General features: G+C 37.2%; 2 protein-coding genes and 1 long non-coding RNA gene across 4 annotated transcripts in view; 2 read left to right on the plus strand and 1 right to left on the minus strand.

The window, feature by feature from the left end:
- Window positions 1-22,500, plus strand: part of LOC127850128 (tumor susceptibility gene 101 protein-like) — a 72,701-nt gene that overhangs the window by 1,653 nt on the left and 48,548 nt on the right. Inside the window, exon 1 of one of the 2 annotated variants that reach the window (XM_052382918.1) lies at window positions 13,575-13,715. The exons of the other annotated variant lie outside the window; for it this stretch is intronic. Coding sequence (XP_052238878.1) covers window positions 13,656-13,715 — 60 coding nt within the window. The 5' untranslated portion in view covers window positions 13,575-13,655. Of the gene's footprint in view, window positions 1-13,574; window positions 13,716-22,500 lie in introns of those variants that run through there. 2 annotated transcript variants of the gene reach the window in all.
- On the plus strand, window positions 878-13,575 carry LOC127850130 (uncharacterized). Its single transcript, XR_008035070.1, has 7 exons — window positions 878-977; window positions 3,427-3,576; window positions 5,082-5,175; window positions 7,624-7,773; window positions 9,278-9,371; window positions 11,820-11,969; window positions 13,475-13,575. It is a non-coding gene; the product is annotated as an uncharacterized LOC127850130 (long non-coding RNA).
- LOC127850126 (uncharacterized) lies at window positions 3,242-7,625 on the minus strand. Its single transcript, XM_052382916.1, has 2 exons — window positions 5,468-7,625; window positions 3,242-3,683 (listed from the first exon to the last, which is right to left on the minus strand). The coding sequence occupies exon 1, from the start codon at window positions 7,553-7,555 to the stop codon at window positions 5,978-5,980; it is 1,578 nt and encodes a 525-aa protein (XP_052238876.1). The 5' UTR covers window positions 7,556-7,625; the 3' UTR covers window positions 3,242-3,683; window positions 5,468-5,977.

Consider the following 22,500-nt stretch of genomic DNA (forward strand, 5'->3'; position numbering starts at 1 on the left):
TGTGAACAATTTTTACTCAGGATCAAAGATGAACTCATTAGGAGTCATTTGTGGCAATATGATTATACCTACATTTCATATCTGTGCAAACTGAGTGATTTTTAGACTTGGGTAGAAAACCAAAAAAATGACCAAAAAGTTGCGTGAAATGCCCGCCTCTGATATGCTCACTAAAAATAGTATGCAATTGTACATTGTAGTTATTTCACAAAGAAACCACCCAGTTTTCATCCAGAATTGACTGAAGTATACAACTAATTCAAATTTAGATGGGTTTTTAAAACTTTTGACTGCTATCTTAAGGAGGCAGTCTACAGTTTTTTTAGCCTTATCTGCGCATTGGCCCCGGTCAATTTCCTGAATTTAAGGTGTATGGCCTAAAAGAAATTGTTTTTTGACTCCAGGAGCTGAAATGTACGTATAAATGGTCAATATTCTAGTAATTTCACCATGTTTTGAGTAATTCGAAACTAAAATGACCTGAATTTTAGTCAACAACAACAACATGCTGAGTGAGAAGTAAACACATGTACTTTCTGCTTGAAACAGCCGGCATTTGACAGATTTCAACGGTGGGGTTAAATCAGTTAGCAGTGCAAAAAAGTTTCAATGGTAATGACCCATTTTGTTTGGGTTAGTTTGAAAGCATTTGCTTTGATAGTGCGAAGCATGTTGTCGACTGTGTGCGTATTCTTACCCGGAAAGTTAAATGTGATTGCCGGGTTTATGTAAAAATGGGGTTTTTATGGGCAATTTCCCGAGACCCCCGAAAAGGTCTATTTTACCCCAGATATAAATTTAAAGAGCATTTTCTGCATTGTTTGTGCTTTATTTTCAAGCTGTTGACGGGCCGCAATGAATATGGTCTGAATATATTTTCAGGTTTGTGACTGAAGGCCTTGTTTTGAGGGTGTTTTGCAGACCAGTGCTTGTCGGCCTGGGGATTTTCCAGAAAAACTGTAGACTGCCCCCTTAAGGTAAAAATGCCAAATTTCACATCCAAGGCAGCATAGTCAAATGTGACATTTTTTGATAAAATATAATCATCAACACCTGAAAACAGTTTTCCCATTCAATTCTGACCAATTTGAGCAGAGATATTAACATTTCAGTAGGGGGAGGTAAGCCTGATTTTTGAATAAAACCCTACTTTGCATGACAGTTTAACCACTATACTTATCGTAGGTGATTTAAATTTACATTTCAGAGAGTGAAATCTTCTAAATAGGCATAATAGAATGTGATGCTACAAAATTAAGAGTATTTACTTCACTTTTCTTCAGATTCATCTGTGCTTAAGACCCTGTGACTCATGGCCGCTGCTTTTTTTTTCGAGTTTTCCCCCGGATCAGCTTGTAGTGAAACTGGAAGCTGTTCTGGGTGAAAAGAGTGAGTTGGTTGGTCTGTGTTGCCTGTGGACTGGTGAAACAGATAGGTACGGCTATGGTGTGCACCGTGTTGTTGTATCGGGCAAGCGCATCAAGCTAAAAGTCCACCGTCTCAAGTACTATTTGTGTGATCCCGGACACAGTGCACTGCAGCGCAATTTCCATATCTCACACCTCTGCCACAATAAGCTTTGCATTAATATAGAGCATTTATCGTATGAGCCAGTAACTGTTAATAATTCCCGCAAAGTGTGCCTTACAAATGGTCAATGCTCGGGTCACAGGGGCTTCAGGGAATGCTGTCTGTGGTCTGCGGTAAATATACAAGTTAGGTTATTGTTATGTTGCCGTTCGCAGTTTGCATGTACTGTACATCACAAGGTTTTCTGCTTTACACTTTAAGTCCATAGCTATGGTCAGCAGCACTTGTAGATGGCATACTTTCAGAGGCATATAGACCGTCCCGGTACAGGGCTCTGTTTGCGTGCCGCTTTCTAAGGTAGAATCTGACTATTTTGTACCGCACTGAGGCCTTCCTGCGGCTGTCATATTCCCGTCTGCGATCCTTGGCCTTCAGTTGGTTGTATATCATGCTATGTAAACTGATTTTTTTTCCCTGTCACCTTTTCTGCCACCTTCATTGATGATTTGCTGGGCCCCATAGACCTTGTATGAACTGCAGAATGACACAGAGCTGCAAAGTTTCTAGCATAGAATGAAGTTTTGGGGGCATAATGAAACACAGATGCATTTAAGCTCTCACAAGCATTTGTGTTAAAGAGCTTTGCCACTTCTTTCAACCCCGTGGCATCAAATGTTTTATTAATGTTTCCTAAAATAATTTTCTTGTCACTCTCCTGGAGTGCTAGTGGCTCTCCATAGGGCAAATGTTTGTACGAGCTGGTCACTCGATAGGTGCACACTCGTGAGCGTTCCTTGCACATCTTGTGATCTCCGGAGAAGCAATGCATGATGTTTTCTATAGCAAATTTGGCCGATCGAAGAAAAAGCTCATCACTGCAGCTCTGTTTTCGCAGTCTTTCCAGTTCAATGCGCACTCGGCAGCGGAGGCAGCTGGCCAGCTTACGCATGTATTCGTCTTTGTTGTACTTTTTTGGAATGGATTTGATGTCTGACTTTGCGGCACGCACATGTCTTTCGAGAGCTCTCAGCTTGTGAACAAAGCACTTGTAGTGGGTGGCCGTCTGCTTTTTTAAGTGATTTGTTTGCTTTTTAAGCTCATAGTAATCCCGTATAGCCTTTGCCGATTGCGTACCAGAGTCGGTGGTTATTGACCTTACTGCCAAAGGACCATCTTTCACTTTATCCAATGACCTGTGAAGTAATACTCGCTCACTGCTTGCAATCGAGGCCTCAGCTGCAAAGGTTTTTGAGCAGTTATCATGCCTGCAGTACCTTTTTCTGCAATGCTTGTTGGCCATGGCTATGGCAAGTGGGAGTTTTTGACCTGTATTGTGTTCTACCAGGGCCCCAAAGCTTTGTGTAGACTTTTCGCATCCCCCCTGGGGTCGACATGTGTAGGCGACGTCAAATTGGATGTCAACTTCAGGTTCGAAGCCGGCTTTTTTCATGACATTTGCGACATAGTCCTGATTTAGTTCCAATTGTTTGTCGCTCAGTTCTGTTTGTGCTTGTCCCAAGTCATTAAACTTTTTTTGAAATGTTTGCTTGCATGGCGCCTTAATATTAAGCCATGTTAATACAGTAGCTACATCATCCATTCCAATTTTAGATTTTAGCACTGGCATTGCTACTAAATAGTTCAAAAATCCTGCAGGGGGGCCTCTTGCGGTCTGGATTGTGTCCGACATTGGCAATGTTTGCGAATTAAATCCACAGTAACTACATTTTACACAGATGTAGACACACAGACCAGCACGTGTAACTTTCATTTTCATGTTTGGTTTCTTACAACCACTTGCATGTACATCTTTAATAAGTGCCAGCATTTTCTCATTATTCACAATGAAATTTTCATTGCGGTCACACTCACAATCTGTTTTTTCTTCCTTTTCAGGTTTAGGTCTGAGAGTGTATGCCAGAGTGTCTGCCTGTGCTAACCCTGCTGTGGTTCTGACGAATTGACTGTCCCTGGCTTCCTTGTCTGTCAGCCGTACCAGTCGTTTAGAAGCTTTCGGCGCCTCGGAACTTGCACTGGAAACTCCAGGTTGGTGTATTTCAGTGGATGTAGTCCATTTTGGCTTGTGTCCCAGCTTAAACTGGGTGGCTTTCTTGCCTCTACTCCTGCGTGTGCTAATATTCCCCGCGCTTTTTCTGTAATTAAAAGGCATTTTCACACTAAGTACAAATGTATGTCCAAAGTAGAAAAATAGATGTTGACTGAATAGCAACTTTCACAAAAATGATACCCTGGCCTATAAAGACTCCCACAAATGAAGGTTTTATCTGCAAAATATCACCAGGTCATTGTTTTGGGGCTCTAATCTTGCTTCAATGGCATCATATTACCATAAGACAAATATTTAGACTAAAAAATGTGAGTGTATTAAGACTTGGAACTTCATGGTCAAATATGGCTATAGGAATTACCTCCCTTGCATTGTAAGCACATCTGCTTTAGAGCTGTAGTCTCTGTTTCTGTGTGCCATAGGCTTAGATATTTATGCAAGTAATACCAAGTTGACTTAAATCAACTATTTATACAACATTTAGTGCCTTTCAAACCATTTAAACCCCTATATGTGCATCAACTTTGATGAAAAGTGAGTAAAACACACTGATTTTATCGAAAAAATCATCAAAATTCATTTTATTTTTTAACTTGGACCAGTGTTGTGAACAATTTTTTACTCAGGATCAAAGATGAAACTCATTAGGAGTCATTTGTGGCAATATGATTATACCTACATTTCATATCTGTGCAAACTGAGTGATTTTTAGACTTGGGTAGAAAACCAAAAAAATGACCAAAAAGTTGCGTGAAAATGCCGCCTCTGATATGCTCACTAAAAATAGTATGCAATTGTACATTGTAGTTATTTCACAAAGAAAACCACCCAGTTTCATCCAGAATTGACTGAAGTATACAAATAATTCAAATTTAGATGGGTTTAAAACTTTTGACTGCTATCTTAAGGAGGCAGTCTACAGTTTTTTAGCCTTATCTGCGCATTGGCCCCGGTCAATTTCCTGAATTTAAGGTGTATGGCCTAAAAGAAATTGTTTTTTGACTCCAGGAGCTGAAATGTAAGTATAAATGGTCAATATTCTAGTAATTTCACATGTTTTGAGTAATTCGAAACTAAATGACCTGAATTTTAGTCAACAACAACAACATGCTGAGTGAGAAGTAAACACATGTACTTTCTGCTTGAAACAGCCGGCATTTGACAGATTTCAACGGTGGGTTTAAATAAGTTAGCAGTGCAAAAAAGTTCAATGGTAATGACCCATTTTGTTTGGGTTAGTTTGAAAGCATTTGCTTTGATAGTGCGAAGCATGTTGTCGACTGTGTGCGTATTCTTACCCGGAAAGTTAAATGTGATTGCCGGGTTTATGTAAAAATGGGGTTTTTATGGGCAATTTCCGAGACCCCCGAAAAGGTCTATTTTACCCCAGATATAAATTTAAAGAGCATTTTCTGCATTGTTTTGTGCTTTATTTTCAAGCTGTTGACGGGCCGCAATGAATATGGTCTGAATATATTTTCAGGTTGTGACTGAAGGCCTTGTTTTGAGGGTGTTTTGCAGACCAGTGCTTGTCGGCCTGGGGATTTTCCAGAAAAACTGTAGACTGCCCCCTTAAGGTAAAAAATGCCAAATTTCACATCCAAGGCAGCATAGTCAAATGTGACATTTTTTGATAAAATATAATCATCAACACCTGAAAACAGTTTTCCCATTCAATTCTGACCAATTTGAGCAGAGATATTAACATTTCAGTAGGGGGAGGTAAGCCTGATTTTTGAATAAAACCCTACTTTGCATGACAGTTTAACCACTATACTTATCGTAGGTGATTTAAATTTACATTTCAGAGAGTGAAATCTTCTAAATAGGCATAATAGAATGTGATGCTACAAAATTAAGAGTATTTACTTCACTTTTCTTCAGATTCATCTGTGCTTAAGACCCTGTGACTCATGGCCGCTGCTTTTTTTTCGAGTTTTCCCCCGGATCAGCTTGTAGTGAAACTGGAAGCTGTTCTGGGTGAAAAGAGTGAGTTGGTTGGTCTGTGTTGCCTGTGGACTGGTGAAACAGATAGGTACGGCTATGGTGTGCACCGTGTTGTTGTATCGGGCAAGCGCATCAAGCTAAAAGTCCACCGTCTCAAGTACTATTTGTGTGATCCCGGACACAGTGCACTGCAGCGCAATTTCCATATCTCACACCTCTGCCACAATAAGCTTTGCATTAATATAGAGCATTTATCGTATGAGCCAGTAACTGTTAATAATTCCCGCAAAGTGTGCCTTACAAATGGTCAATGCTCGGGTCACAGGGGCTTCAGGGAATGCTGTCTGTGGTCTGCGGTAAATATACAAGTTAGGTTATTGTTATGTTGCCGTTCGCAGTTTGCATGTACTGTACATCACAAGGTTTTCTGCTTTACACTTTAAGTCCATAGCTATGGTCAGCAGCACTTGTAGATGGCATACTTTCAGAGGCATATAGACCGTCCCGGTACAGGGCTCTGTTTGCGTGCCGCTTTCTAAGGTAGAATCTGACTATTTTGTACCGCACTGAGGCCTTCCTGCGGCTGTCATATTCCCGTCTGCGATCCTTGGCCTTCAGTTGGTTGTATATCATGCTATGTAAACTGATTTTTTTCCCTGTCACCTTTTCTGCCACCTTCATTGATGATTTGCTGGGCCCCATAGACCTTGTATGAACTGCAGAATGACACAGAGCTGCAAAGTTTCTAGCATAGAATGAAGTTTTGGGGGCATAATGAAACACAGATGCATTTAAGCTCTCACAAGCATTTGTGTTAAAGAGCTTTGCCACTTCTTTCAACCCCGTGGCATCAAATGTTTTATTAATGTTTCCTAAAATAATTTTCTTGTCACTCTCCTGGAGTGCTAGTGGCTCTCCATAGGGCAAATGTTTGTACGAGCTGGTCACTCGATAGGTGCACACTCGTGAGCGTTCCTTGCACATCTTGTGATCTCCGGAGAAGCAATGCATGATGTTTTCTATAGCAAATTTGGCCGATCGAAGAAAAAGCTCATCACTGCAGCTCTGTTTTCGCAGTCTTTCCAGTTCAATGCGCACTCGGCAGCGGAGGCAGCTGGCCAGCTTACGCATGTATTCGTCTTTGTTGTACTTTTTTGGAATGGATTTGATGTCTGACTTTGCGGCACGCACATGTCTTTCGAGAGCTCTCAGCTTGTGAACAAAGCACTTGTAGTGGGTGGCCGTCTGCTTTTTTAAGTGATTTGTTTGCTTTTTAAGCTCATAGTAATCCCGTATAGCCTTTGCCGATTGCGTACCAGAGTCGGTGGTTATTGACCTTACTGCCAAAGGACCATCTTTCACTTTATCCAATGACCTGTGAAGTAATACTCGCTCACTGCTTGCAATCGAGGCCTCAGCTGCAAAGGTTTTTGAGCAGTTATCATGCCTGCAGTACCTTTTTCTGCAATGCTTGTTGGCCATGGCTATGGCAAGTGGGAGTTTTTGACCTGTATTGTGTTCTACCAGGGCCCCAAAGCTTTGTGTAGACTTTTCGCATCCCCCCTGGGGTCGACATGTGTAGGCGACGTCAAATTGGATGTCAACTTCAGGTTCGAAGCCGGCTTTTTTCATGACATTTGCGACATAGTCCTGATTTAGTTCCAATTGTTTGTCGCTCAGTTCTGTTTGTGCTTGTCCCAAGTCATTAAACTTTTTTTGAAATGTTTGCTTGCATGGCGCCTTAATATTAAGCCATGTTAATACAGTAGCTACATCATCCATTCCAATTTTAGATTTTAGCACTGGCATTGCTACTAAATAGTTCAAAAATCCTGCAGGGGGGCCTCTTGCGGTCTGGATTGTGTCCGACATTGGCAATGTTTGCGAATTAAATCCACAGTAACTACATTTTACACAGATGTAGACACACAGACCAGCACGTGTAACTTTCATTTTCATGTTTGGTTTCTTACAACCACTTGCATGTACATCTTTAATAAGTGCCAGCATTTTCTCATTATTCACAATGAAATTTTCATTGCGGTCACACTCACAATCTGTTTTTTCTTCCTTTTCAGGTTTAGGTCTGAGAGTGTATGCCAGAGTGTCTGCCTGTGCTAACCCTGCTGTGGTTCTGACGAATTGACTGTCCCTGGCTTCCTTGTCTGTCAGCCGTACCAGTCGTTTAGAAGCTTTCGGCGCCTCGGAACTTGCACTGGAAACTCCAGGTTGGTGTATTTCAGTGGATGTAGTCCATTTTGGCTTGTGTCCCAGCTTAAACTGGGTGGCTTTCTTGCCTCTACTCCTGCGTGTGCTAATATTCCCCGCGCTTTTTCTGTAATTAAAAGGCATTTTCACACTAAGTACAAATGTATGTCCAAAGTAGAAAAATAGATGTTGACTGAATAGCAACTTTCACAAAAATGATACCCTGGCCTATAAAGACTCCCACAAATGAAGGTTTTATCTGCAAAATATCACCAGGTCATTGTTTTGGGGCTCTAATCTTGCTTCAATGGCATCATATTACCATAAGACAAATATTTAGACTAAAAAATGTGAGTGTATTAAGACTTGGAACTTCATGGTCAAATATGGCTATAGGAATTACCTCCCTTGCATTGTAAGCACATCTGCTTTAGAGCTGTAGTCTCTGTTTCTGTGTGCCATAGGCTTAGATATTTATGCAAGTAATACCAAGTTGACTTAAATCAACTATTTATACAACATTTAGTGCCTTTCAAACCATTTAAACCCCTATATGTGCATCAACTTTGATGAAAAGTGAGTAAAACACACTGATTTTATCGAAAAAATCATCAAAATTCATTTTATTTTTAACTTGGACCAGTGTTGTGAACAATTTTTTACTCAGGATCAAAGATGAAACTCATTAGGAGTCATTTGTGGCAATATGATTATACCTACATTTCATATCTGTGCAAACTGAGTGATTTTTAGACTTGGGTAGAAAACCAAAAAAATGACCAAAAAGTTGCGTGAAAATGCCGCCTCTGATATGCTCACTAAAAATAGTATGCAATTGTACATTGTAGTTATTTCACAAAGAAAACCACCCAGTTTCATCCAGAATTGACTGAAGTATACAAATAATTCAAATTTAGATGGGTTTAAAACTTTTGACTGCTATCTTAAGGAGGCAGTCTACAGTTTTTTAGCCTTATCTGCGCATTGGCCCCGGTCAATTTCCTGAATTTAAGGTGTATGGCCTAAAAGAAATTGTTTTTTGACTCCAGGAGCTGAAATGTAAGTATAAATGGTCAATATTCTAGTAATTTCACATGTTTTGAGTAATTCGAAACTAAATGACCTGAATTTTAGTCAACAACAACAACATGCTGAGTGAGAAGTAAACACATGTACTTTCTGCTTGAAACAGCCGGCATTTGACAGATTTCAACGGTGGGTTTAAATAAGTTAGCAGTGCAAAAAAGTTCAATGGTAATGACCCATTTTGTTTGGGTTAGTTTGAAAGCATTTGCTTTGATAGTGCGAAGCATGTTGTCGACTGTGTGCGTATTCTTACCCGGAAAGTTAAATGTGATTGCCGGGTTTATGTAAAAATGGGGTTTTTATGGGCAATTTCCGAGACCCCCGAAAAGGTCTATTTTACCCCAGATATAAATTTAAAGAGCATTTTCTGCATTGTTTTGTGCTTTATTTTCAAGCTGTTGACGGGCCGCAATGAATATGGTCTGAATATATTTTCAGGTTGTGACTGAAGGCCTTGTTTTGAGGGTGTTTTGCAGACCAGTGCTTGTCGGCCTGGGGATTTTCCAGAAAAACTGTAGACTGCCCCCTTAAGGTAAAAAATGCCAAATTTCACATCCAAGGCAGCATAGTCAAATGTGACATTTTTTGATAAAATATAATCATCAACACCTGAAAACAGTTTTCCCATTCAATTCTGACCAATTTGAGCAGAGATATTAACATTTCAGTAGGGGGAGGTAAGCCTGATTTTTGAATAAAACCCTACTTTGCATGACAGTTTAACCACTATACTTATCGTAGGTGATTTAAATTTACATTTCAGAGAGTGAAATCTTCTAAATAGGCATAATAGAATGTGATGCTACAAAATTAAGAGTATTTACTTCACTTTTCTTCAGATTCATCTGTGCTTAAGACCCTGTGACTCATGGCCGCTGCTTTTTTTTCGAGTTTTCCCCCGGATCAGCTTGTAGTGAAACTGGAAGCTGTTCTGGGTGAAAAGAGTGAGTTGGTTGGTCTGTGTTGCCTGTGGACTGGTGAAACAGATAGGTACGGCTATGGTGTGCACCGTGTTGTTGTATCGGGCAAGCGCATCAAGCTAAAAGTCCACCGTCTCAAGTACTATTTGTGTGATCCCGGACACAGTGCACTGCAGCGCAATTTCCATATCTCACACCTCTGCCACAATAAGCTTTGCATTAATATAGAGCATTTATCGTATGAGCCAGTAACTGTTAATAATTCCCGCAAAGTGTGCCTTACAAATGGTCAATGCTCGGGTCACAGGGGCTTCAGGGAATGCTGTCTGTGGTCTGCGGTAAATATACAAGTTAGGTTATTGTTATGTTGCCGTTCGCAGTTTGCATGTACTGTACATCACAAGGTTTTCTGCTTTACACTTTAAGTCCATAGCTATGGTCAGCAGCACTTGTAGATGGCATACTTTCAGAGGCATATAGACCGTCCCGGTACAGGGCTCTGTTTGCGTGCCGCTTTCTAAGGTAGAATCTGACTATTTTGTACCGCACTGAGGCCTTCCTGCGGCTGTCATATTCCCGTCTGCGATCCTTGGCCTTCAGTTGGTTGTATATCATGCTATGTAAACTGATTTTTTTCCCTGTCACCTTTTCTGCCACCTTCATTGATGATTTGCTGGGCCCCATAGACCTTGTATGAACTGCAGAATGACACAGAGCTGCAAAGTTTCTAGCATAGAATGAAGTTTTGGGGGCATAATGAAACACAGATGCATTTAAGCTCTCACAAGCATTTGTGTTAAAGAGCTTTGCCACTTCTTTCAACCCCGTGGCATCAAATGTTTTATTAATGTTTCCTAAAATAATTTTCTTGTCACTCTCCTGGAGTGCTAGTGGCTCTCCATAGGGCAAATGTTTGTACGAGCTGGTCACTCGATAGGTGCACACTCGTGAGCGTTCCTTGCACATCTTGTGATCTCCGGAGAAGCAATGCATGATGTTTTCTATAGCAAATTTGGCCGATCGAAGAAAAAGCTCATCACTGCAGCTCTGTTTTCGCAGTCTTTCCAGTTCAATGCGCACTCGGCAGCGGAGGCAGCTGGCCAGCTTACGCATGTATTCGTCTTTGTTGTACTTTTTTGGAATGGATTTGATGTCTGACTTTGCGGCACGCACATGTCTTTCGAGAGCTCTCAGCTTGTGAACAAAGCACTTGTAGTGGGTGGCCGTCTGCTTTTTTAAGTGATTTGTTTGCTTTTTAAGCTCATAGTAATCCCGTATAGCCTTTGCCGATTGCGTACCAGAGTCGGCGGTTATTGACCTTACTGCCAAAGGACCATCTTTCACTTTATCCAATGACCTGTGAAGTAATACTCGCTCACTGCTTGCAATCGAGGCCTCAGCTGCAAAGGTTTTTGAGCAGTTATCATGCCTGCAGTACCTTTTTCTGCAATGCTTGTTGGCCATGGCTATGGCAAGTGGGAGTTTTTGACCTGTATTGTGTTCTACCAGGGCCCCAAAGCTTTGTGTAGACTTTTCGCATCCCCCCTGGGGTCGACATGTGTAGGCGACGTCAAATTGGATGTCAACTTCAGGTTCGAAGCCGGCTTTTTTCATGACATTTGCGACATAGTCCTGATTTAGTTCCAATTGTTTGTCGCTCAGTTCTGTTTGTGCTTGTCCCAAGTCATTAAACTTTTTTTGAAATGTTTGCTTGCATGGCGCCTTAATATTAAGCCATGTTAATACAGTAGCTACATCATCCATTCCAATTTTAGATTTTAGCACTGGCATTGCTACTAAATAGTTCAAAAATCCTGCAGGGGGGCCTCTTGCGGTCTGGATTGTGTCCGACATTGGCAATGTTTGCGAATTAAATCCACAGTAACTACATTTTACACAGATGTAGACACACAGACCAGCACGTGTAACTTTCATTTTCATGTTTGGTTTCTTACAACCACTTGCATGTACATCTTTAATAAGTGCCAGCATTTTCTCATTATTCACAATGAAATTTTCATTGCGGTCACACTCACAATCTGTTTTTTCTTCCTTTTCAGGTTTAGGTCTGAGAGTGTATGCCAGAGTGTCTGCCTGTGCTAACCCTGCTGTGGTTCTGACGAATTGACTGTCCCTGGCTTCCTTGTCTGTCAGCCGTACCAGTCGTTTAGAAGCTTTCGGCGCCTCGGAACTTGCACTGGAAACTCCAGGTTGGTGTATTTCAGTGGATGTAGTCCATTTTGGCTTGTGTCCCAGCTTAAACTGGGTGGCTTTCTTGCCTCTACTCCTGCGTGTGCTAATATTCCCCGCGCTTTTTCTGTAATTAAAAGGCATTTTCACACTAAGTACAAATGTATGTCCAAAGTAGAAAAATAGATGTTGACTGAATAGCAACTTTCACAAAAATGATACCCTGGCCTATAAAGACTCCCACAAATGAAGGTTTTATCTGCAAAATATCACCAGGTCATTGTTTTGGGGCTCTAATCTTGCTTCAATGGCATCATATTACCATAAGACAAATATTTAGACTAAAAAATGTGAGTGTATTAAGACTTGGAACTTCATGGTCAAATATGGCTATAGGAATTACCTCCCTTGCATTGTAAGCACATCTGCTTTAGAGCTGTAGTCTCTGTTTCTGTGTGCCATAGGCTTAGATATTTATGCAAGTAATACCAAGTTGACTTAAATCAACTATTTATACAACATTTAGTGCCTTTCAAACCATTTAAACCCCTATATGTGCATCAACTTTGATGAAAAGTGAGTAAAACACACTGATTTTATCGAAAAAATCATCAAAATTCATTTTATTTTTTAACTTGGACCAGTGTTGTGAACAATTTTTTACTCAGGATCAAAGATGAAACTCATTAGGAGTCATTTGTGGCAATATGATTATACCTACATTTCATATCTGTGCAAACTGAGTGATTTTTAGACTTGGGTAGAAAACCAAAAAAATGACCAAAAAGTTGCGTGAAAATGCCGCCTCTGATATGCTCACTAAAAATAGTATGCAATTGTACATTGTAGTTATTTCACAAAGAAAACCACCCAGTTTCATCCAGAATTGACTGAAGTATACAAATAATTCAAATTTAGATGGGTTTAAAACTTTTGACTGCTATCTTAAGGAGGCAGTCTACAGTTTTTTAGCCTTATCTGCGCATTGGCCCCGGTCAATTTCCTGAATTTAAGGTGTATGGCCTAAAAGAAATTGTTTTTTGACTCCAGGAGCTGAAATGTAAGTATAAATGGTCAATATTCTAGTAATTTCACATGTTTTGAGTAATTCGAAACTAAATGACCTGAATTTTAGTCAACAACAACAACATGCTGAGTGAGAAGTAAACACATGTACTTTCTGCTTGAAACAGCCGGCATTTGACAGATTTCAACGGTGGGTTTAAATAAGTTAGCAGTGCAAAAAAGTTCAATGGTAATGACCCATTTTGTTTGGGTTAGTTTGAAAGCATTTGCTTTGATAGTGCGAAGCATGTTGTCGACTGTGTGCGTATTCTTACCCGGAAAGTTAAATGTGATTGCCGGGTTTATGTAAAAATGGGGTTTTTATGGGCAATTTCCGAGACCCCCGAAAAGGTCTATTTTACCCCAGATATAAATTTAAAGAGCATTTTCTGCATTGTTTTGTGCTTTATTTTCAAGCTGTTGACGGGCCGCAATGAATATGGTCTGAATATATTTTCAGGTTGTGACTGAAGGCCTTGTTTTGAGGGTGTTTTGCAGACCAGTGCTTGTCGGCCTGGGGATTTTCCAGAAAAACTGTAGACTGCCCCCTTATCACTTACTATAAATCGAAAAATAACTTCCTCCTTTGTACTTTCGTTTTTAATACATTTATTACAATTTTATTCAAATAATAAGGTGTAATGCGTTCGTCTCAAAGTATGTCTTCGATGGAACCATTCTTGAATTCTTCACTGAGGAAGGTATATAGTTTTAAAACATTTTAACGCCAGTAAACATGCATGCCTGTATTTAGACAAGTATCTAGTTTGTCCTCATACGCTTATTGAGATTTTGTATACGCTACATGTATACAGTGGTCATAATCCATTTGCTGCTTGAGAATTTGTTATAAGTAGCCTATATGTTTCTCCGGCGAGGGGCTCTATTAGCTCCCGTTGATCCGTCTGTTTGTCCGTCCGTCTCATAGTCCAAATGTGGACTAACCCATAAGCATTAACAAATCGTTAATATAGTATAAACAAGTCAATGTCGGTAATTACATTTTACTTAAAATCTAAAATGACCATTATGAGCGTGAAACATTACATCGATTTGTTGAAAAAAATAATATTTTATTTAATTTATAATTATCAAAATCATGAAAGTCGATTTGTGAAGAAAATAACGGGGTTTGAGTCTATTGTAAAGAAATATAACATATAATCGTCAGATAAATAATAATACCACGACAGACAAAACTATTGCCTCTTGAAATATTATAGCGGTGTTACATTTCCACCAAATAATAATTGTTTACAGATGCGAGTGTCATGAAACACTGGTTTCATAATTACCGGTTATTTTTGGTCTTCATTGGTCAACTTTTATCAAGTGCCAGGGTTTGACTCAAGCCATCTCTAAACCGGTTATAGTTTAGAAAATCTTACACCCTGGTAATACACGTGGTATTGTTATATATTATATCTCATCGTCATCAACCTTATTTATGCTAAAGTATTCACAATGTGGAGGACAATTCGTATCTCATCGTCATAATATTATTTATGCTGAAGGTACCAACAAGAATTTGAACATTTGAATATTCATTTAATTACAAAACAAAATAAAACGATTCGTAAGTTAATTGAGGTTCTTTTGAGAAAAATGATTCGCTTAACAAATATAATGCATTACAGAGAATCACATATAATGCTCACAGAGAAACACTATAACGCCTTTAATATTTAAACAATATATATCATCGATGATGATATACTCAAAGGCAAAATACACAGAAGGAACCGTCAGGCATGTGTTGAATATAAGACATTAAAATACGTGTGACTAGAGTAGAAACAAGACACAGTGTACTGTAAAACAAATGTTTCATTTCGTATGTGCATTATGCAGTAAATAAGTGTACGATTAAACACACTGATGTTAACACATTATACAAGAGTCATACTCTTATAATCTGAATAAAAAATAGCAATATACAAGGGAAGTTGTACGTTTTTATTTCTGAAATTATAGGTAAAGACACGAAACTCATTAAACAACTTGGTGAGCGAATTTCACAATATTTTTATTACTGTTGCCATGGTTTTATTGGCTACAGCTTGGCTATTGCTACCTTTTGCATTTTAACAGGACATATCCATCTTGCTTGCCCTCAAAATGATGAATGTATTGATGCGAATTTCTGAAAGAAATTGATATTATAAACCAAATATAACTCCTTTACGCATTAACAATGATTCTGCAATGTATTTAAGTGCATATTTTACTTTAAGATCAACGTTTGGAAATATATGTTAACCAATTGCTTAGCATAACGCAACCAATTATGAAAATATTATTGAATTAAAATCATTTAAAGTTTTGTGCGTCAAATGTGACATATACCCTACTATCAACACATTATTTTAAACGATGTGACAATTTAACATAACACTTAGAAGAGAAGAATGTTTATGATTAGTTAAGTTAAATATGATGCATTGCCTTATCTTGTGTGTTTACTTTAAGCAAACCTTCTTAACAAAATACACAATCGTTGTCAAATTATAATATGTTGATAAGTAGTAATTAATACATTTAAACATTATTATTTAGATTATTATTTTTATATAATGCGAGCACGAAATAGAGATGACTTTGTCAGAGGTTTTCGACTTTAAAGAAATAATCCGATAGCATACCTTTTAATATGGCAGTGTTATAAACAATCGTCCTGAATTGTAAAATGTGATTGTTATACTTACTTTTTTTTTACAGTTTCCATTTATTAAACATTATACAAATATAGATAAGCCAATATATAGACACCCCAACATTCTAAAGGAGTTGTGTCCGTTATTAAATTACGCCCATACGTACCAATTGGGTTCTGGTGTATACATGCTTTTTAAAAGGAAAATCATTATTTAATATCGCAGGTAGAAACATTACAGTTATTTCATAAGGTATAAACAATTCCCTAAAACATGTTTTGGACTTTTCTTTCGTCCCCCAATGATTGCCTGCTTCATGTTATAATATTTTGATAAAAAACATTCGTAAACTGTTTAAACGCATTAACAAAAACATGCATTCACTACAAACTTATTGTCTTTTTAGGTTTTACTTTTAAGACAACTAAAAAGTGCAAGTTACATATAAAAATTTTCCCCATACCTTAAAAACTACCCGTTACTCACTAAAATCCGTTCTTTACAAATCGACTGTATTATTACTTTTTCAAATTTAAGCATATTTTTCATTTCAAAAGCTGTATAGACTTCAACAGCCAAAGTCTTAATAACATGAATATATTTTTGTTGGAAATGATAAGACCCCTTTAAATATCTGATTTTCAAAGTGAAATGACTATTATTAATAACACACGCTCTTTTTGGAATCTTAAGTTTTACACTTATATAGGGTTTGAAGGTGTTGGCAATCCTCTGTTTTAGGAAAAATAGAGATATTTAAAAGTCACCAACCTTTGTGTGTGCATATGGTTTTACTAGCATGTCAAGGGAACATGCTTTTGCTACGCTTATTTTATAGACCGCCTTACTCAAGTCCTTATTTATTAGAAGAATAAACGTTCCCATATCACTAGTCTTTGACACAAGTATTGAAAACATTGTTATCACAGGTTACATTTATCTCGATAAGAATAAATCACTGCGTAAGATCAAAACTCACTCCTTCCGTCTAAAGATTAATAATAGTTCACAGATTATTAGTAAATCTACTCATTTAAATGAAACCTCAAAACTTATACTTTTCAATTTAATGATAACATCTTTATTGACAGTGTGAGCAAGTTGCGTGTGTAAACGTTTTCATAACCAACACGTTCGTTATCATTGTTCAGGTTACATCTGTCATGAACCTCAACAGAAAAGCTGGGTTTAATGTAATTGTAAAATATGGACACACACATATGGGGATTACAATAAATAAAGGCAACTAATGCAAAAGTTTGTTTCGCCCCCTTTTTAATCTTGGTCGCATGAGTCATAGTGTATGAGATAGTAAGTGGCCATTTCGCATGTTTGAAGAAGATACCGTGCTATATATTATCGTCGATAATTGGGTGATGTGGCTTCTCATTTTAATTACGATCTTCCAAAAAATACATTTCCGGGCTGATTAGTGGCTGGTTGCCTTCAATCAATCCAAAACCCAATCCTTAGAAATTTCTAGAAAAAACCCCACTCAATCCGCACCCTCTGATTCGCAATGAGTGCAAAATAAATGAGGTTGTCTCATAAACATACAGACTTGAACTTGTTAATTCATGTTCCTGACCTCATTCCCGGCATATAGAATCAATTAAAAATAAAGAATAAAGCATGGCAAAAATAAATCTAATACGAATTCACACTCGATAGAAAGTCACTTGAACTTGAAAAGATTAAACAGGAAACAGTAAAGATAAGTAGCGTGGGAACCCTTTAAGCATCTTTTCAAAATATATTCTATGAAACTCTCGAGCCATTAATTAAAAGACTGCACATACACTTAACAACTTCTAACCACTTAACCACTTTTATAACAAAAATAATTCACTATATCTCTACACGTGCATGAATGATCGGCACACAACTTATAGAACAATCTACCGGAATCTGTAAGAACGGCTCCTTCTCGCTCTGCTTTCTAAGCAAATCTGAAGAAATGTTCCAAAAACACTAACTCAGGATTACTATGATTGGGAACGGATGTCTGATTTTCAACATGCACCTTTACGTAAACATAGTGAGCTGCTTAAACGAACATTTGTAAGCGAAAACATTGAACAAAGTCCATATTGTTGGTGAAATTGAAGATACATATCCCTTTTCCTGCAAATGCCACGTTTAAGCAGAAACAAGATATATCCTATTTGACAATCTATCTAGTGTATAAGCCATAACTTTGCCACTACTTCTCAATGAAGTAAATTCATAGACTTTCAAGCATGTTTAATATTCCATCCCAGATATATTCTTACCTAACTCCATCTCAAGAACAAACCATATTCTGTTAACGATGACCCGTTATAACTCCATCTCAAGAACAAACCATATTCTGATAACGATGACCCGTTATAACTCCATCTCAAGAAAAAACCATAATCTGATAACGATGACCCGTTCCACAACCTCTTTTTTTCTAATCACAATTTCTCTACTTATAAAGCTCTTCCACTTGTATCTTTTTCTTACTTCGTTGAGCATAATAGAAATTAATGTGACGAATGTAATATTACTATCTATCTTGCTATTGTACACTACTCTATTTTACTTTTGTATCTTAAATCATGTTCTTTTTTCTATAGGTAAATTATATGCTAATATTCACAAATGTTCTTTATTTCTTTGTAAATGTTCCATTTCTATAACTTGTAAAGCCATGTTTAGTTTTTAACACCACTATATAAGCATCACTTTTAACTGACAGAAAAAGATAAATTACATTAGCCTCACAGTTATGTCAAATTAAATTGAATTTCGCGGTCTTTATGGTGAGCAATACAGTAATTTCTCCCAGTATAGCATATTATTTCAACGCAAGTATGTTTGTATTTTATTGTTTTCATTTGCATACAAATAACTATTAAGAAATCTAGTTTTAATCAAATACGGTATATTCCCATGCTCATGATGACAAATGCTCAAAGCGAATACATTATAAAACATATATTCATTTTTCTAGCTTCAGCATATTATACACGTTTTCATAATAGTAAGGTATTTCTCAATCAACAACTGAATTTGCAGATTTGAGACAAAAAATACGAGAACTTTGGTAATGAGATATTTGAACACACGCGAAAACAAAAAGGACCAAATAAATTGACCCCTAATACATTTGGCTGCTTAATAATGTGTTGTCCTAAGTGTATATAGAAGATTTTTTTTATAAAAATCACTTGTGTCTGTACCCATTTATTTGCTTGCTACTTTTATAAGGCAAAACATTATAAATAGTCTGTATTTGCTCAACTTACTAAGAATCTTTTCAGCAAAGAGATAACCTTTTCAATTGTTTGTCAATAAGTTATGAAAAGTATGTAAATATCGCATCAAAATTTATAGATAACGCTCTTTCTACCATGCTAGTAACCATACCAATTACATTTACTTAACACAACACTAAAAATATATGTTTAGTTGAGTACTTTATGAAATCTTACCCGGTTGAATGTTGGATTTATATTAAAAAAACTTTGTATCAAATTATATTAGTATCATCCATTGTAAACACACACACATACTTAATATCATCCATCGTAAACACACTCATGCTTAGTATCATCCATCGTTAACACACTCATGCTATGTATCATCCATCGTAAACACACACATGCTTCGTATTATCCATCGTAAACACACACATGCTAATCATCCATCGTAAACACACTCACGCTAAGTATCATCCATCGTAAACACACTCATTTTAAATATCATCCATCGTAAACACACACATGCTTAGAATTATCCATCGTAAACACACTGGTGCTTAGTGTCATCCATCGTAAACACACCCATGCTGAGTATCATTTATCGTAAACACGCTCATGCTTTGTATCATCAATTGTAAACACACGCATGCTAAGTATCATCCATCGCAAACACAAACATGCTTCGTATTTAAATTCGATTGCGTTTTAAACACTCACGTCATTTGACTAAACAACGCAATAAACTTGTCAATGGATTTTAAGTGATTACCGCATGTGACACGCAATATTTTTTACATAAAGTAAAATCGTAATCGGAACTCCGTCGGCTTTTTTGGTCACGATTTTGATTCTTACAATTTAATTGAGTATAATGTTTTCTTAAATGTGTATGTTCAAATAAAGCAATTAAATTATTCTTGTTTAACGCTCATCAAAGATTGACTGAAGCAAACTGACGCCAAGTATTTTCTTTAATAAAATCATTACGTGTTAGAATATAGAGAATACATGATTGGTGCCGAGATGGAGAAAGTGTATCCGGTGAGGCTTAGACAAAGAAAATATTTTTGATCGGGCCGAACCGGGTAAACTTTCTCCATATCGACACCAACAATGTATTCGATTTATCCTGCTTCATGCCGTTGACACATTTTATCAAAGACAAATGATAAATTGACATAACAATAAAATTATTCTTGTCGAGCCTCCTACATGTACACAACACGACCGAATAACTACCGATTGTGTCACATGAAATATAATTCCACTTTTAACTGTTCCCTTTAATACTTTCCTATTAAAAATATGATAAGAAATAAAAAACGAATCGATAATGTGATTTTTTTTCTTGGTCTACAATTATGCTAGTAGCCGATATTGGTTAAATACCACACCCTTGTGTAGTGTATTGAAAATGTTTCACTCAACTATGTGTCACAGCGTGCGTAGGAATACACTACTTCCTGTTGAGCGGAAAATTTATTCGACCCTGCTTTATTAGGTCAATGTTTGCAACAGAGGCAGGATAATAACAGAAAGAGAAAGTTTAGTAAACCATGGTGGTGCAACACTTTATCTGTCCTCTGGAATTCAGTATGTGATGCAGAAAGTAAATGGCTGAAATGTAAAGAAATCTCTCAGAAAAGAACGCTTAAATCTGAGTACATCTTAGCTAGAAAGCTTTTTGATAGAGAATTTAACAAACTCAAAAGGGCTCACTGGGTGTCTTTTCAAAATGAGTTGATGCCAAAATGTGAAAATGGTCAACATGAGTTTTGGAAAACCATTGGAAGGATAGGTGTTGCACATTCAAGGAAAAGTACTATACCAATGGAAATTGTATATGATGATGGTTCTGTTTCTAATAATGTTGATTGTATTCTTGCTAAGTGGAGAAAAGATTTTAGTGATTTATTTTTAGATAAAAATAATAGTAATATTGTTAATCAGTCCAATATGAGGACAAATCAGAATGCTCCTACTGACTGTCAAGTCCTTAATAAAATATATCTAGTTTTGAAGTTGAAAAGGCTGTTAAGAAGGCTAAATTAGGGAAAGCATGTGGAAATGATGGTATTCCAACTGATATTTTCAAGAATGAGTGTAGTATTTCATTTTTGCATGTTCTTTTTAATGTCTGTTTCGAAACGGAAATCATTCCTTCTGAGTGGAACAAAATAATTATAAATCCAATTCCAAAGTCAAGTAGCCTAGATGCTAGAGACCCTTTATCATACCGAGGTATTTCTTTATCTTGTGCCATGTATAAACTTTATTGTTCAATTTTAAATGATAGATTTTCAACTTGGGTTGAAATCAACAATACATTAGTTGATGAACAGAATGGTTTTAGAAAACATAGATATACTGTTGACCATATTCAATCTCTTACAAATATTATTGATACCAGAAAAAAGTTAAAACAGAAAAAAGTTAAAACAGTCTACCTTTTGTGCTTTTATAGATTTTAAGAAGGCGTATGATTTTATTGACAGAAGTATTTTATGGCAAAAATTGTCAGAGTCAAATATTGGTATTACTGGTAAAATGCTAACCGCAGTCAAATCTTTGTACCATAATGTATCTTCGAGAGTGAGAATCAATGGACTTTTTACTGATTGGTTTTCTGTACACAACGGTTTGCGTCAAGGTTGCTCACTGTCTCCTCTGAATTTTAATTTATTTATAAATGATTTAGCTGTCAGTATTAAAACTGCTGATAAAGGTATTACATTAGAGGGTGAGAAGATATGTATTTTACTTTATGCTGATGATATTGTCTTATTAGCAAGTAAGGAAGAAGACCTTCAGTTCATGTTAAATATCCCAAATGATGGGCGTTATAATAATAGTATGACTGTTAATCCTTCAAAAAGTAATGTAGTACATTTTAGACCAAACTCTGTTAACAGAACTTCATTAACTTCCACGTGTGGTGTTCATTCCCTAAATGTAGTAGATAAATATACTTACCTAGGAATACTGTTGGATGAGTTTTTGGATGATGAGAAAACAGCTAAGTGTGTTGCCCAAAGTGCCGGAAGAGCTCTGGGCCTGCTCATTGCTAAAAATAAAGCTATGGGAGGTATGCCATATAATGTGTTCAAACGGTTGTACGAATCTACAATTTGGCCTATTATCGCATATGGTGAAGCTGTTTGGGGAACAAGGTCATACTCCTGCATTAATGCAGTTGAACATAGGGCCCTAAGATTCTTTTTGGGGACTGGTAAATACACACCCATCAATGCTCTCTATGGCGAGTTTGGTTGGCAGCCGCCACAAGTGAAACAATGGAGGTCTGTCTCACAAATTTTACATAGACTCATGAATATGGATAATAGTAGATTAAATTATAGAGTTTACAAATGTTGTTGTACTAAAAGTAAAAGAAGCTGTAAAAACTGGAATTTTAGAGTTCATAAACATTTTGAAGATGCTGAATTTGTAGACTATGAGAATGCAATCATGTATATGTCATCTAAACGTTTCTGTGATTGTATTGTTAAATTGGCTATGGATAAATTTATTGTTACATGGAAAGATAGTGTACAAAACCCAGTAGGATCATCGGGTAGAGGAAGAAATAAATTAAGAACATATGC

This window comes from Dreissena polymorpha, chromosome 11, assembly GCF_020536995.1.
Source record: "Dreissena polymorpha isolate Duluth1 chromosome 11, UMN_Dpol_1.0, whole genome shotgun sequence".
Classification (NCBI taxonomy): Eukaryota; Metazoa; Mollusca; class Bivalvia; order Myida; family Dreissenidae; genus Dreissena; species Dreissena polymorpha.